The 15,682-nt window shown below is 44.7% G+C and overlaps 1 protein-coding gene across 5 annotated transcripts in view; it reads right to left on the minus strand.

Annotated features, from left to right (window-relative positions):
• The window catches only part of INPP5B (inositol polyphosphate-5-phosphatase B), a 136,597-nt gene that overhangs the window by 5,320 nt on the left and 115,595 nt on the right, over positions 1-15,682 (minus strand). For all 5 annotated transcript variants that reach the window (XM_073665877.1, XM_073665876.1, XM_073665878.1 and 2 more), the window contains 4 exons: positions 5,055-5,290; positions 4,852-4,965; positions 1,310-1,394; positions 415-542 (listed from right to left, as the gene is read on the minus strand). In XM_073665877.1, the coding sequence (XP_073521978.1) occupies positions 415-542; positions 1,310-1,394; positions 4,852-4,965; positions 5,055-5,290 (563 nt within the window). The remainder of the gene's footprint in view (positions 1-414; positions 543-1,309; positions 1,395-4,851; positions 4,966-5,054; positions 5,291-15,682) is intronic.

Raw genomic sequence — 15,682 nt, forward strand, 5'->3', positions numbered from 1 at the left:
TGATGGAAAATTACCCTAAAAACCAGTAAAAGTCAACTTAGTGACCACCTAGTGCCCTTTGAATCCAATGATTTACCTAAGGGAAGTTCTGTTTCATTTACCAAAAGTCTGTGTGGAAATAGAGGCCTTGTGGTCCACTGGCGCCTGTCAGCTTTCAATTATCTAGTGAAGTTTAGGCCAATAACTCATAAAATCTCAGCTCTGGTCAATGACGTCACTTTTTCCATTAGGATTTAGGGAAGTCTATAAAGACTCCAAAAAACATTACTAAACTATTAGTTTTGCTTGTGGGCCAGGTTTGTACAACTACTAGAGACAACATGGCAGGCGGCCAAATGATATGGCGATCATAATTCTTTGGCGATGCTGTAAAATAAACAGTGAATGTATACTAAGAGAAATGATGTACATTACCTCTCCACTGCTGATATAGTCCCCGGCATGCTCTAAACATCGGTTATAGTAGCTGTAGCAGATCACAGGCTCTGGGAGGCCTTCTAGAAATAGCAGTAATGCTTCAATAATAGAGTGGTTGCTTCCAGCTTGCAGAATGTTAAGGAAACCACACAAAATACAAGCGCCAATCAGATATCCATGTGGTATAAATCTGCATATATTAGGCATACAATACATTATGGGGCTTTCTTCACCCTAATTAAAAGCCCTGTATAAACGGAAGACTGGTCACATGAATAACTTCTTAAAAGACACTCCATGTTAACAATGTTATTATCCATGGCAGGAGGAAGTCAGCAATATTTTTATAATTATATTAAGGGTTGAAGCTGTATAATTGCTTTTCCATGGTGAGCGTAGACTTGCTGACATTTATATACTGAATGTTATACTAACAATTACAGGTATACGCTCACCGTGATGTGGACCTGCCCTCTACCACCACCTAATGGCTTCATTCTTGTACTACCAATCCTACACTTCCCAACACATCCATGTCTGAACAGCATGTGGCAGTTTAGTTTTAGATTGCTGAGACTAGTTGTCCCTTTTCTGTCCACCTGTGTTTTTGCTGCAGTGAGCTGGTATATAATTGGCTCTCTGCTGGCTGGGAACCATGGACCCTCAAAGCTTTCAGGTATTTTAATCTTTCACCCCCACTACACCTTTGTCTTCCTCTTCATGCAAACATCATTTGTCAGCTGGTCAAATTCCCATTTTTTATGTTTTGCAATGTTTTGCACTAGAAGGGATGCCACATTGATAGTAAAACAGATCTGGCACAATGATAAAAAATAAAAACAAACACAAAAAAAACAAAACATGTGAATGAGTTCTACCACTTAAAGGATACGGATAGATTCTGGAAATCCAGTATCTAAATAGTCTCTAATGGCTTCAAATTCAGATCTTAGCCCAGGTTGCTGAAATAAATCTTCCTAAAAAATAAAATAAAAGTATAGTTATGTCTAATTCTATATTAATTTTTCTATGTCACAAGCACTGAAATTAACACATTTCCCATACGCAAAATTAGAACAATCAGCGGTGTAAAATGTAGAACTGCTCAAAGGGACCTAATCACAACAGAGACATGTGAACCCAACATTCACAGGAGAACCATCTAATGTGTCCCAACTTTTCACTGCAAATTTTAGGGGGAAAAAATGAATCACAATTGATCATGGTGAAATCCTATCTCCCTATGTTCTCAGAGGAAAAATAACTGCCCTATCAAGAGGAAATGGTTGAGGAGGTAAAAGTGGCTGGGACCCTAGGAGGCAGCGATCATGCTATTATAGAATTTTGGATAACTAGAGGAGGAAGACATGTGAAGACTCAAACTTCAAGGTTAGATTTTAGAAAGGCAGATTTTAAGAGACTCAGAAAGAGAATAGGAGGGATCCAATGGCTGGATGTCCTTAAGGACAAAAATGTCCAGGAAGGATGGGAAATTTTTAAAAATGAGATTCTCAAAGCACAATCGTTAACAATCCCGAAAAGTAGGAAGAATGGGAAGCATTTAAGGAAACCAGGATGGATGAACACAGAACTTAAACACATGCTAAAAAGAAAGAAAGAAATGTTTATCAAATGGAAAGAGGGAGGCATATCTAAAGAAGATTATAATGCAGTCTGCAGAACCTGTATGGCACGTATCAGGTTAGCTAAAGCTGACAATGAATTAAGGCTTGCAAGAGATGTCAAAAGCAATAAAAAAAGATTTTGGGGGTATGTCAAAAGCAAAAGAAAAGTCAAAGATGCTATAGGATTTTTACAGGATGAATATGGTGAAATGGTAAGAAAGGATGTTGAGAAGGCCGAACTTTTTAATTTCTATTTTGCATCTGTTTTCTCTCAGAAAGAAAATGGAACATCAACTGATCTTCACTGTCCTATTAAAGGAATAGAAGAATCCAAGCTATCTTTAAACAGAGAGATTGTGAAGGAATATTTAGCCAACATAAATGAGTTCAAGTCTCCAGGTCCAGATGAATTACACCCCAGAGTACTGAAGGAGATCGAAGAAGAAATTTTAGAACCACTCTCCATAATCTTTGAAAATTCTCGGAGAACAGGAGAAGTCCCAGAAGACTGGAGAAGAGCAAATGTTGTTCCTATCTTCAAAAAGGGGAAGAAGGTGGACCCAGGGAACTATAGGCCGGTGAGTCTGACTTCTATACCAGGAAAGATCTTTGAACAAATTATTAAACAACATGTATGTAAGTACCTGGATAAGAATGAAGTGATTAACCAGAGTCAGCATGGGTTTGTAACTAACAAGTCATGTCAGACTAACTTAATTTCCTTCTATGACAGAATCACTGACTGGGTGGATCAGGGAAATGCTGTAGATATAGTATATCTTGACTTCAGCAAAGCATTTGACAAAGTATCTCACACCATCCTTATTGAAAAAATGACCAAGTATGGAATGGACAAGGCAACTGTTAGGTGGATTCATAACTGGCTTAGTGATCGGACTCAAAGAGTGGTCGTAAATGGCTTCACATCCACTTGGATGAATGTCTCAAGTGGGGTACCACAGGGCTCTGTCCTGGGACCTGTATTGTTCAACATCTTTATCAATGATTTAGATGAAGGAATTGAGGGTAAACTGATTAAATTTGCTGATGACACAAAGCTAAGAGGGATAGCTAATACTAGAGAAGAGAGAGAGAGGATTCAAAAAGACCTAAATAAACTGGAGCAGTGGGCAGTAACTTAGGCTGCGTGCCCACGTTGCGGATTACAAGCGTTTTTGATGCGGAATTTCCGCAGCGGAAACGCTTGTAAAACGCTTGGTAATCCGTACCCCATGGTCCCCAATGAGAATCCGCAAGTCCTATGCCCATGCTGCGGATTTTTCCGCAGCGTTTATGCTGCGTTCAAAAATCCGCAGCATGTTCATTAATTTTGCGTTTCCGCAAGCGGAATTGCCTTATTCAATGCATGAAAAAACGCAAGGCAATTCCGCATGTCGAAAACGCGCGAAAAACGCGCGATAAACGCTTGCGGAATTCCGCATGCGTTTTTCCGGGAGAGGACTTGCAGAAATGAAGCAGAAATTTTCTGCTTCATTTCTGCAACGTGGGCACATAGCCTAACAGAATGGTTTTTAACAGGGAAAAATGCAAAGTACTACATCTGGGCAATAAAAAAGGAAAAAAAACATATACAAAATGGGAGGAATAGCACTAAGCGACAGTACATGTGAAAAAGACTTAGGTATACTAATAGATCATAGACTGAACATGAGTCAACAGTGTGATGCAGCAGCAAAAAAGGCAAATACAATTCTGGGATGTATTAACAGAAGCATACAGTCTAGATCACGTGAAGTCATTATCGGACTTTACTCCTCTTTGGTCAGACCTCATCTGGAATACTGCGTCCTGTTTTGGGCACCACATTTTAAAAAAGACATCGACAAACTGGAGCAAGTTCAGAGAAGAGCGACCAGAATGGTGACCGGTCTGCAAACCATGTCCTATGAGGAACGGTTACAGGATTTGGGAATGTTTAGCTTGCAAAAAAGAAGACTGAGAGGAGACTTAATAGCTGTCTACAAATATCTAAAGGGCTGTCACATTGTAGAAGGATCATCTTTATTCTCATTTACACAAGGAAAGACTAGAAGCAATGGGATGAAATGGAATGGGAGGAGACACAGATTAGATATTAGAAAAACTTTTTGACAGTTAGGGTGATCAATGAGTGGAACAGGCGGCCACGAGAGGTGGTGAGTTCTCCTTCAATGGACGTCTTCAAACAGAGGCTGGACAGACAACGGTCTGAGATGATTTAGTGAATCCTGCTTTGAGCAGGGGGTTGGACCAGATGACCGAGGAGGTCCCCTCCAACTCTAACATTCTATGATTCTAAGAGCCTTGCATGTGTAACATGTAGGTGTGCTGGGTTGGGCGGGATTAATAGCTGCCAACCAGAGGTGTTTTATACAAAGGTTTGGTGGAGCTGTATCTATCAGTGTACATTTAAAATTTGGGTGCACAGACCAGAGTGTGACAGTTGCATAGCAAACCATGCTGTCAGGCTCCGGTCAGGAGAGCTGCTGGCCAGTCCGAGCATTGCGATGCTATCCTCGTCCGTGTTATATGACCGTCTGACGGCGCCCTTAAGGGAGGAAACTGCAGTATGCTGAAAAAGCTCAGGTAAGTGCAGGTGACACATACACTGTATACAAGTAACACAGCTCCAAATTCTTCCATACAACATATTTTATGTGTATGTAGTCAAGATCCCAAACAATCCTGCGGCGCTTATTAGTCTATTGAGGACCTGTACATGAAAGGTTATGTTATAAAACCCATCTCTTCTACCTATAAACTCCTCAATAATGGCTCAAAGGGAGTGAGGAATAAGAAATAATCTGACCTGCAGGGAAGCATTCCGGTATAAGTGATCCACCATCATGCACAGCTCTTTTGGCACATCTAAAGGTTTCTCCGCACCAACAAAATCATCCTTCATTTGAAGAGGCATATATGCCTAATGTGACAAAGCAAACATGTCATTTTTATATAGTCATACAGATATGGAACCACAGCATTTGGACCAGAATGACAGGATGACCATACCAGCTCTCGGATTTTGTCGGCAGACATGTCTCTGATGGGCTCTCTCATATAACACAACATCTGGATGGAGGATCCAAAGCTGCTGTACAGATAGTCTCCGCTCACAGACAAGAAGAAATCTTTTCCTCTGTCCAGGTGTAGAATTAAAATGTCCTCCAATTTTTCCTCCCCAGAGTTGAGTCGAGCTGCCGTCTGGTTATTGATGAATAACTCCAGCTCTATTTGTGCTTCTGATCCTACAAAAGTAAGATAAAAGATTTGTAAAATATGGATTACTATCATGTAAAAAGTTAGGACACTATACAAATTGTCATTCCTGACCAGCAGAATAGTCATCGGAAATGCCAAAGATTTCTGACTTGCCCTGGTATCTATAAGCAGGCTACCGACCTGCAACAGTCTATAGTCTACAAATGGGATACAGTCTACAGCCAGGCAAAAAGATTATAGGTGTATGATGGGGATATTAAGCCCCAGTAGCACAATGCCCCATATATTCAGGCCTTGCTTGTAATCCACACTAATTGTAATTAGGCTCCATATACTTCTACACTCAGGCTTCCAATAGACCAGGTGCAATGCTGTATCCAGGACAGGGCCCATGGACCACACTGCCCTAAAATTACTTCTCATGAGGTTTAGACAGCTAGAACAGCTCAGCCTTGATCAGAAAGAGTAACACATAATATAAATATCCCCATTGGAAGACTTAAATGCAGGTATGAACAAAGCCTAAAGGTGGCTATGTGCATTAGCTGAATGTTGATTTCCATTTATCTAGTGAAAGTTAACAAAGGATTAATGTTGACCGGTATGGTCTGAAAAGAAAGCAGACAAGTTTAAGATGTTCATCTAATGATTACTAGTTCACAAAACAATCTTTGCAAGAAAAACTCTTTCCCAAAGAGATTATTCACCTTGTGGCTGGGGTCACTGAAAACGTATGGAGAGTATGAATGAGTGTAATGGTTAATATAGATGAAAATGCATATGGCTGCATCAGACTCGCATCATCATGACTCACCAGTTATTCAACCATTAATCTACTGTAATCAAATATATATGGCATCTGAATTCATGCTGCCCGTGACATCATTGGTAGGGAAGAGTCCGGAGCGCCCCATACACATTACACCATTGGGCCTTCCTGCTGAAATAAGCCGGCTTTATCTAATATGTCTGGGATGTGGGTGGCTGTGTTTTTTTACGTCTTTATCTTAAAATATATAAACTGATAAATACTAAATTCTCATGATAATACATGATTTTTCCTCACTTATGAAGAGTAATTTGTGTTATTTTCTGCAAGGACAGCAGTAACACATTTTGTCTTGGTTTTCTACATGAAGACCGCGGTGTATATGAATTGGTGTAACCATTAGCGTTTCCTAAACAGTAACACTCAGATATTTCTCATTTCATAAACAGGTATAGTAGTTATAATTAGAGATGAGCGTTGTTCTACTCGAACTGTTCGCCAATCTCAAATTCGAGCTGTTTTGGGAGGTGTTCGAGCCGTTCGGCGAACACGAACAATTTGAGAAAAATTCGGCTGTTCGAGGTTATGTTCGATAACTGTTCGTGCACCAAAATCATAACTGGATTTTTTCTCAGTAATGATGAAAATTAATGTTAATACGCAGTTTGAGTGTACAGCGGGGTGGGGGGAGGGGCAGGGGATGGATCTCTGCAGGAACAATGAAGATCTCCATTTTTTTTTTCTCTTTCCCGCATTTGCAGTGGGGAGGTGCAATCTGTCAGCCTATCAGCAGCGCACACACGGAGCGAAGTGCTTTTTTTCACACAAGCAAGGGCATGTGTCATTGGCAGTGTATGTCACATGTCCTTGCCCTATAAGACCAAGCCATTTTCCCCGTCGCCACCATTTTCTCACTGCTGCAGCTGCATGTTAGACGGCACCGCTGTTGCTGTGTGCGCTATACCTTGTTAATTTCAAGCCAATTTTCGCACAAATATACAGATAGCTTGGGAGTAGGGAATAGTTGTGATTGCAGTCCTTTTAAGGACTAGGTTACAGCATTTCCTACGACTTTTATCAGGGAGGTCTGTGCTCTTAAATAGATAGGTTGTGGGAGTAAAGACTAATTGTAATTGCAGTCCTTTTCAGGACTAGGTTACATCAGTTCCTATCAGTTTTTGCCAGGCAGGTCTGTGCCAGTGCTGTGCAAGTTTTTTTCACAGCATTTGGCTGAATCTAGCAAAGCTAATCCTTTTTGGCCTATTGCAGAGTGTGTTAGTCAGTGGAGTAGCCTATCTGTGTTGCAAGATATAACACCTGTGTATAGAATACCAATTTTTTTACTGCACCTAGTGAAGTAAAATCTTTTGGGCATACCATCATTCTATTAGTCCATCTATACTGACCTCCATCAGGTTGCAAACTGAATATAATTTTTTTCTGCATCTAGCTCTGAAAAAATATTTGGGCTTCTAGCGGTGTGTGGGACTTGTTCTATTAGTCCTTCTATACTGACCTCCAGCAGGTTGCAAATTGAATATAATTTTTTTCTGCATCTAGCTCTGAAAAAATAGTTGGGCTTCTAGCGGTGTGTGGGACTTGGTCTATTAGTCCATCTATACTGACCTCCATCAGGTTGCAAATTAAAAATAATTTTTTTCTGCATCTAGCTCTGAAAAAATATTTGGGCTTCTAGCAGTGTGTGGGACTTGGTCTATTAGTCCATCTATACTGACCTCCATCAGGTTGCAAATTAAAAATAATTTTTTTCTGCATCTAGCTCTGAAAAAATATTTGGGCTTCTAGCAGTGTGTGGGACTTGGTCTATTAGTCCATCTATACTGACCTCCATCAGGTTGCAAATTAAAAATAATTTTTATCTGCATCTACAGTACCTCTGAAAAAATATTTGGGCTTCTAGCTGTGTGTGGGACTATTTGTATTAGTCCATCTATACTGACCTCCATCAGGTTGCAAACTGAATATATTTTGTTCTGCATCTACCTCTGAAAAAATATTTGGCCTTCTAGTAGTGTGTCAGACTTTCTCTATTAGTCCATCTATACTGACCTCCATCAGGTTGCAAATTAAAACTAATTTTTATCTGCATCTACAGTACCTCTGAAAAAATATTTGGGCTTCTAGCTGTGTGTGGGACTATTTGTATTAGTCCATCTATACTGACCTCCATCAGGTTGCAAATTCAAAATAATTTTTTTCTGCATCTAACCCAGCCAATAGTTTTGGCCTAATACCACAGTTTGGCCACTCAGCTCTGCTCGGTTACCATCCATTGTTTTTTTGTGCAAACAACTCCAGAGTTGTGAATTAGTTAACCACCAAAATGAGTGGAAAAAGGCCTGCTGCTGGTGGAAAGGGGAATAGGCGTGTTGGGAAGGGGAAAAAAGGTTGTGTCCGTGGGGTAGGTGTTAAAGCAACAGTAACATCTGCAGAAGAAAGACCATCTTCCAGCCAAACTAAAATGTCTACTTCTTTTAGCGGACAATGTGATAAGATCCCTTTCTTACGGCCACGCCAATCGCTACAAATTCCAGATGAGGCACAAAAACAGCAGGTGCTTCAACGGATATCAAGTGCTCCTTTAAGTGGGCTCTCCTCCACATCAACTTCAACATCACAAATACTCCAGTCCTCAAAGGTGTCACCCAAATCGCACTTGCTTCCTCACAGCTCCCAAATCTCCAGCTGCCCGTCTGAGTATGAGGTAGAACAGATGGTTGAGTCTGCAGAGCTGTTTACTCATACTATAGCCTGGGAATCAGAGGTCGACTCCAGCGCTTCTGTGAATCCAGACGAGGAAATGATCTGCACTGATGCCCAGAATCTTTATGAGTCGGATCCAGGACCAGACGCAGAAGGTTCTGACCATAATGTAGACCCTCATTCCCAAACTGTAACTCCTGTTGGTGGAGACAATGAGGAAGACGATGATAAGACTCAAATACCTGATTGGAGCGACAACTTTAGTTTTTTGTCAGGGCAGGAACAGGTTGGCTCTGAGGACGACGGGTGTGATAACGCACAGGGTGATGATGATGAGGTCGGAGATCCCACTTACTGTCAACCCACAGTCAGCCAAGAGATGAGGTCAGCAGAGGAGGTGGAGGAAGATGCTAGTGACGACGAGGTCAGGTTGCGCCTTCCTGGACAGAGACGTAGTACTGGAAGCACGTCAACAACTGCATCCTCAAACACAACTCTGCCTCTCACCACAAGTCGTGGTGGCTCTTCAGGTCGCATGGGTGCTAAGCCTTGCATAGCCTGGGCATTTTTTCAGATCGATAAAGATGACCCAACTCGTGTTATCTGTAACATTTGTCAGCAAAAGCTAAGTAGAGGCCAAAAAATACATAGTTTGAGTACTTCATGCATGAACCGGCACATGGACATGAAGCATAAGTTGCAGTGGGAAGCTCAGTGTGCTACAATGCGGCCTAGCCGGCCGGGCCAATCACCGTCTGCCATATCTTGTGCATCCGCGGCCTCTTCATCCTCTGTGACTGGGGGGACAGCAGTCACACCTGTTTTGGGGCGCAGACCTGCCACCTCTTTACCCGCAACAGCCAGCGTGATTGGCAGGTCATCATTTTCTTTGGAGGTGGTAACACCAGCTGGTGTTGAGCGCTGTCCGACATCGATAGCACCACCTTTGGATCAAGGCAACCTAACATGTCCGCCTGCATCTTCCTCACAGACCGGCAGTTTGCCGGGGACACCCTTATCAACCCCGTCTAAGCACAATAGCCAGCCCTCGGTCCCTCAGATGTGGACAAGTAAAAGACCATTTCCTCCTAGCCATGAGAAAGCTAAGAGGTTGAATTTCACCATCTGCAAGCTCTTGGCTACAGAAATGCTGCCTTTCCGCCTGGTGGACACAGAGGATTTTCGAGACCTTATGTCCGTCGCAGTGCCCCAGTACCAGATGCCCAGTCGGCACTACTTCTCAAAGAAAGGTGTGCCTGCGCTCCACCAGCATGTCGCACACAACATCACCGCTTCTTTGAGAAACTCTGTGTGTGACAGGGTGCATTTCACCACAGACACTTGGACGAGTAGGCATGGACAGGGGCGTTACATGTCGCTGACTGGGCACTGGGTAACTATGGTGACAGCAGGACAAGGGGCTGCTGTCCAAGTCTTGCCGTCCCCACGAGTTGTGCGTCAATCCTCTTTATGTCAAAGTTCCTCCACTGCTTCTGCCTCCTCAACCTCCTCTCGGTCTTCCACCTGCACCCAAAGCCTGTCTGGTCATGCCACAAGCTTTCTAACTGCGCAGAAGGGATCCTGCACACCTCCTTACTATGCTGGCAGTAGGGCTCAACGTCATCAGGCGGTTTTTACATTGAAATGTCTGGGAAATGTGAGTCACACAGCTGAGGAGTTGTGGTCAGCTCTGGAGAACCAATTTCATGAATGGTTGTCTCCACTGGACCTGAAACCAGGGAAGGCCGTGTGCGACAATGCTGCAAACCTGGGTGCGGCCCTTCGCCGGGGCAATGTCACACACGTGCCTTGTATGGCTCACGTGTTGAACCTGGTTGTCCAGCAATTTTTAGCCCACTATCCCAGACTAGATGGCCTTCTGCAGAGGGCACGGTCGCTGTGTGCTCACTTCCGCCGTTCGCATCCCGCAGCTCAGCGACTTACATCTCTACAGAAGTCGTTGGGCCTGCCACTTCACCGGCTAAAATGCGATGTGCCTACCCGGTGGAATTCAACTCTGCACATGTTGCAGCGACTGTGGCAGCACCGACAAGCCCTGGTGCAATACGTTCTGACGTATAGCCTGGGCCAACGAGATTCAGAGGTGGGGCAAATCACGCTGGAGGAGTGGTCTCAGATCAGGGACCTATGCACCCTTCTGCACAGTTTTGAAATGGCGACGAAGATGTTTAGTGCTGACGATGCCATTATCAGCATGACTATTCCGGTGATTTACATGCTGGAGCACATGTTAAACAGAATTCAGAGTCAGGTGGTGGCACAAGAGGAGGTGGAGGAAGTAGAGGAGGAGGAGTTGTATGCGGAAGGGCTAACATCTGCAAGGTCCAGACGGTCGGCAGCACCAAGGCGGCAGGCATGTGAGGGTGGGGGAGATGGTTTTACCAGGGCGCATGGTAGCAGCCAAACTAGTGAGGAAGGTGCAGGAGCCCAGGAAGAAGTGGAGGACGAACTGATGGAAGACTCATCAGATGAGGGAGACCTTGATCACATTTCTGTTGTGCGAGGTTGGGGGGAGAGGACAGAGGAAGGAAGCATGATTGTTACCTCGCCACCAACACAACAGGGACTTGGTGCTCCTGGATGCGCAACACACATGAGTGCCTTCTTGCTGCACTACCTGCAACATGACCCTCGAATTGTGAGAATTAGAAATAATCCTGACTACTGGGTTGCCACACTGTTAGATCCCCGGTACAAAAGTAAATTTGCAGAAATTATTCCTGCCATAGAAAGGGATGCACGCATGCAGGAGTATCAGCAGAGACTGTTGCAGAATCTTACATGTGCTTTTCCACAAAATACCAGTGGTGCACGTAGTGAATCTCACAGTTCCAACTTGCCAACCGTGGGACCGTCAAGTGTTCAGCACTCAAACCGTAACAGAACCACAGTATCTGCTGGTAACATCAATTTTGCGGAATCATTTCACCACTTTTTTAGCCCATCCTTTGCAAGGCCACAGGAGACAAGAAGTCTGACACATAGTCAACGCCTAGAGACGATGGTACAGGAGTATCTCCAAGTAAACATTGAAGCCACGACTGTGTCACTGGACCCTTGCTCTTTTTGGGCTTCCAATCTGGATAAATGGCCGGAGCTAGCCACTTACGCCTTGGAGATCTTGTCATGCCCCGCAGCCAGCGTTCTGTCTGAACGTGTGTTCAGCGCTGCTGGTGGTGTGCTGACAGATAAGCGCACGCGGCTCTCCACTGATAATGTAGACAGACTCACGTTCATAAAGATGAACAAATCATGGATCCGAAACGACTTTTCTACCCCTGTGTCATCCTGGGGAGAGTAAAAGCTTGATGATTGGTTAAAATCACCCTACCAACCATTTTAAGCTTTCAAATTACTAATCATGTTTATCTGTATCTTGACTGGAAAATAATTTGGGCTTTGTAGCAGTGTGCAGCACTGATCCTATTAGGCCATCTATAATAAGCTTCACCAGATTTAAAATTAAAAATAATTTTTAGCTGCATCTAGCCCGGAAAATAATTTTGGGGCTCCGAGATGCGCAAGACACATAAGTGCCTTCTTGCTGCACTACCTGCAGCATGACCCTCATATTGTCAGAATTCGAAGTAATCATGACTACTGGGTTGCCACACTCTTAGATCCCCCAAACTTTTCGATCAACCTTTTCATTTTAATAAAGACCAAAAAAATGGTCATTTTTGAAATTATAAGCATTAGCAGGTTGTTAGAAACTGAAATCAAACAGTTTTCAACTCAAAACTTTATTCTAGGTGATGTTACATTTTCACATAGGACCCCTTGTTCGAAAGGAGCTTCTGAACTCTCTCGTCCATTGAATTTGTCAGGTTTTGGATGGTTTCTGCTTCAATTGTTTTGCATGAGGACAGAATACCCTCCCAGAGCTGTTGCTTAGATGTGAACTGCCTCCCGCCATCATAGACACTCCTTTTAATGATGCTCCAAAGGTTCTGAATGGGGTAGAGGTCAGGGGAGCATGGGGGTCACACCATAAGTTTGTCCCCTTTTATGCCCATATCAGCCAGAGATGCAGATGTTTTATGTGCAGCATGAGATGGTGCATTATCATGCAGAAAAATGATCTTGCTGTGAAATACACGGTTCTTCTTCTTGAACCATGGCAGGAAGTGCTGTTTGAGAAAATCCACATACATTATGGAGTTCATCTTTAGCGCCTTCAGGGATCCTAAAGGGGCCGACAATCTCTCTCCCCATGATTCCAGCCCAAAACATTACTCCACCTCCTCCTTGTTGGCGCTGTAGCCGTGTTTGCGTGGGGTGTCCATCAACCAGCCATCCTCCACTCCATTCATCTGGACCATCGAGCGCTGCACGGCACTCATCCGTGAACAAAACAGTTTTGAAATCAGTCTTCATGTAATGTTTGGCCCACTGGAGCCGTTTCTGCTTGTGTGAAGTGGATAGAGGAGGTCGACAGGATGGCATATGCACAGCTGCAAACCTCTGAAGGACCCTGCATCTTGTTGTTCGGGGGACGTTGGAGGCACAAGCAGCTTCAAAAACTTGTCTGCTGCTATGACAAGGCTTTTTTGCCGCTGCTCTTTCAACCTGACGTAATTGCCTGTAGGAAAGAGTCCTCAATTTGCCCTTATCAGCACGCACACGTGTGTACTGTGAATCAGCTACATACTTCTTGATTGCCAAGACACTTCATCCTGATCATCGCACAATGTTGATTGTAGTCATGCCTTGACCTAAACACTCCACAATTTGTTGCTTCTCAGCAGCCGACACATCCTTTTTCTTTCCCATTTTGGCAGAAAATGTAGGCTGCTTAATAATGTGAGAGAGCCTTCTTAAGTAGTCTTGCCTTTCTTTGGACACACCTGCCAAACTAATTAGCACAGGTGTCTGCAATTGCTTACAGTGATATAAAGAGCCCTGACACACATCACCATCAATGAGTTTAACTGACAAACAAACAAATTCTTCCCTTATCACTCCTAAACACTTTTTGCATAATAATTTGGAACGCGGTGTACATGTGCTTTTCCACAAAACACCAGTGGTTCACGTAGGGAATCTTACAGTTCTAACTTGCCAACCGTGGTCTGTATGGAATTGTTCAATAAAGGGCCCAAAATTAAGATAACATAGATGGGAGAGGTCTCTATGAATAGGAATTCCTAAGTATTTGATACCCTGTGAGGGCCAGGCAAAGGGAAAGTTGGACTGGATGGAATCCTATATGGATTTAGGGAGGGAGACATCGAGGGCCTCAGACTTCGCTGCATTGATTTTAAAATTTTACCATGTAACAAAGTGATCTATTTCAGCCATAACAGCAGGGATGGATATATGTGATTGAGTGATATATACTAGGACATCATCAGCAAATAGAGAGCACTTGTACTCGGTGCCTCCCACCTCAATCCACCTAATATTGGGGTTATGGCGAATTGATGAGAGCAGGTGCTCCGTCACTAGGATGTATAAGAGAGGGGACAGAGGACATCCCTGCCTTGTCCCATTGGTGATTGTGAAAGGTGATGAAAATGTTCTGACGCACCCCCTGGGCCTTGGGACACCCGGAGCCGGACCCTTTTTGGTGGATGCTGGTGGTTGTAGTCTTCGTGGCGGCGATCCGGTTCCGTGGCTCAGGGCGGTCAAACCAGTGGCGGAACTATTTATGTGGTTTTGATGTTTAAATGTCCGACTACGCCACCCGTGGATTGCGGTCAGAGTGAACCGCCGCTACAGGGCAGACCGCTAAGGCTGGTGTTGTGGGTGCAGCAGAGCGTAGCATAACTCCCCACGGGAGGAGTATAGCCTCAGGGCAGTGTATGCGGAGGATGGGGGTGATGGTGCAGGGCAGCAGCAGTAACGACACGGAGTCAGTGATGCAGTTCAGGGCCTTTACTCACAGTTCTTATTATCCAGACCACGTCTGCAGGTAACAGCTGCCCACGTCGTACTGTGCTCACCAGGTGAGGGGCTCAGACAACTCCCAGATAACTTTGGAGCGCTTCACAGGACCCCCTTTGTGTGTCCTTTGTCTGGCCTTTCTTACCAACACTTCTGTCCGGCTGCCTCGGGCCTCCTCTTGGTAAACTTGGCGCCAGTTTCCCTGACCCTATGTGGTGCCTTCCTAGCGGGTGGAGCAAGGGGCTGCGCCACATAAAATGTCAGAGCCTCCGGTTTCTAGCTGAGGGTCGTTTCCTGCCTCCACTAGTTCGGGGACCGGTCTCCCCCTTTGGCCTGACCCCTCCACGCAGGTGGATTCGGGCGTGCGGTGGCGACTCGCCCGTCCGCACCCCTGGGATCCCTTCATTCCTCGTTCCTGGAGCCTTCTCCGCTCCTCTTCCTTCCTTCTCCCTCTTGCAGGCCTGGGCCTCTGTTACTAGGCCCGCCTCCGGAGCAGAGCTCATGCAGAGCCCCTGCTCCCTGCCACTTCTGCTCAGACTTCTCTGCACTGAACTAAGATGGTGCCCACCTTTTATACTCCCTTCTCAATGCACCCAGGAACTGCTTCCTCCCTGCTCCTGCACTGCAGGGTTCCCCTTCCTCAGTGTTCCCTCCCCCCACTCCAGCCAGGGACAGGGACTGTCGTGCCCATCTCAGGGGCATATTGGTCGCCCTGCCCCACGGCAATGTGGTGTAATGCATGCAGGTGTCGGGTCCTGATCCACACTCCATCCTTATCTGAGAGTGAGATATCACACCTCTGGGTGAGGTGCAATACGTCTGTAGCAACCGAGCCCTCGGTGCTACAGTTCCATTTATCTTCAGCCTAGGTGACGTATTGTGATACAGGGCCGTGATTTTGGCTATAAAAGGGTCCCCTAGACCCCTACCCCAAGCTTTTTAAGAGAATCATATATGGCGTGCCAGGAGACTCTATGGAATGCTTTCTCAGCATCCAACGAGAGTATCTACTTACAAA

The sequence above is a fragment of the Phyllobates terribilis genome, unplaced genomic scaffold (assembly GCF_046119375.1).
Source record: "Phyllobates terribilis strain yellow unplaced genomic scaffold, ASM4611937v1 Scaffold_2__4_contigs__length_985480577, whole genome shotgun sequence".
Taxonomy (NCBI): domain Eukaryota; kingdom Metazoa; phylum Chordata; class Amphibia; order Anura; family Dendrobatidae; genus Phyllobates; species Phyllobates terribilis.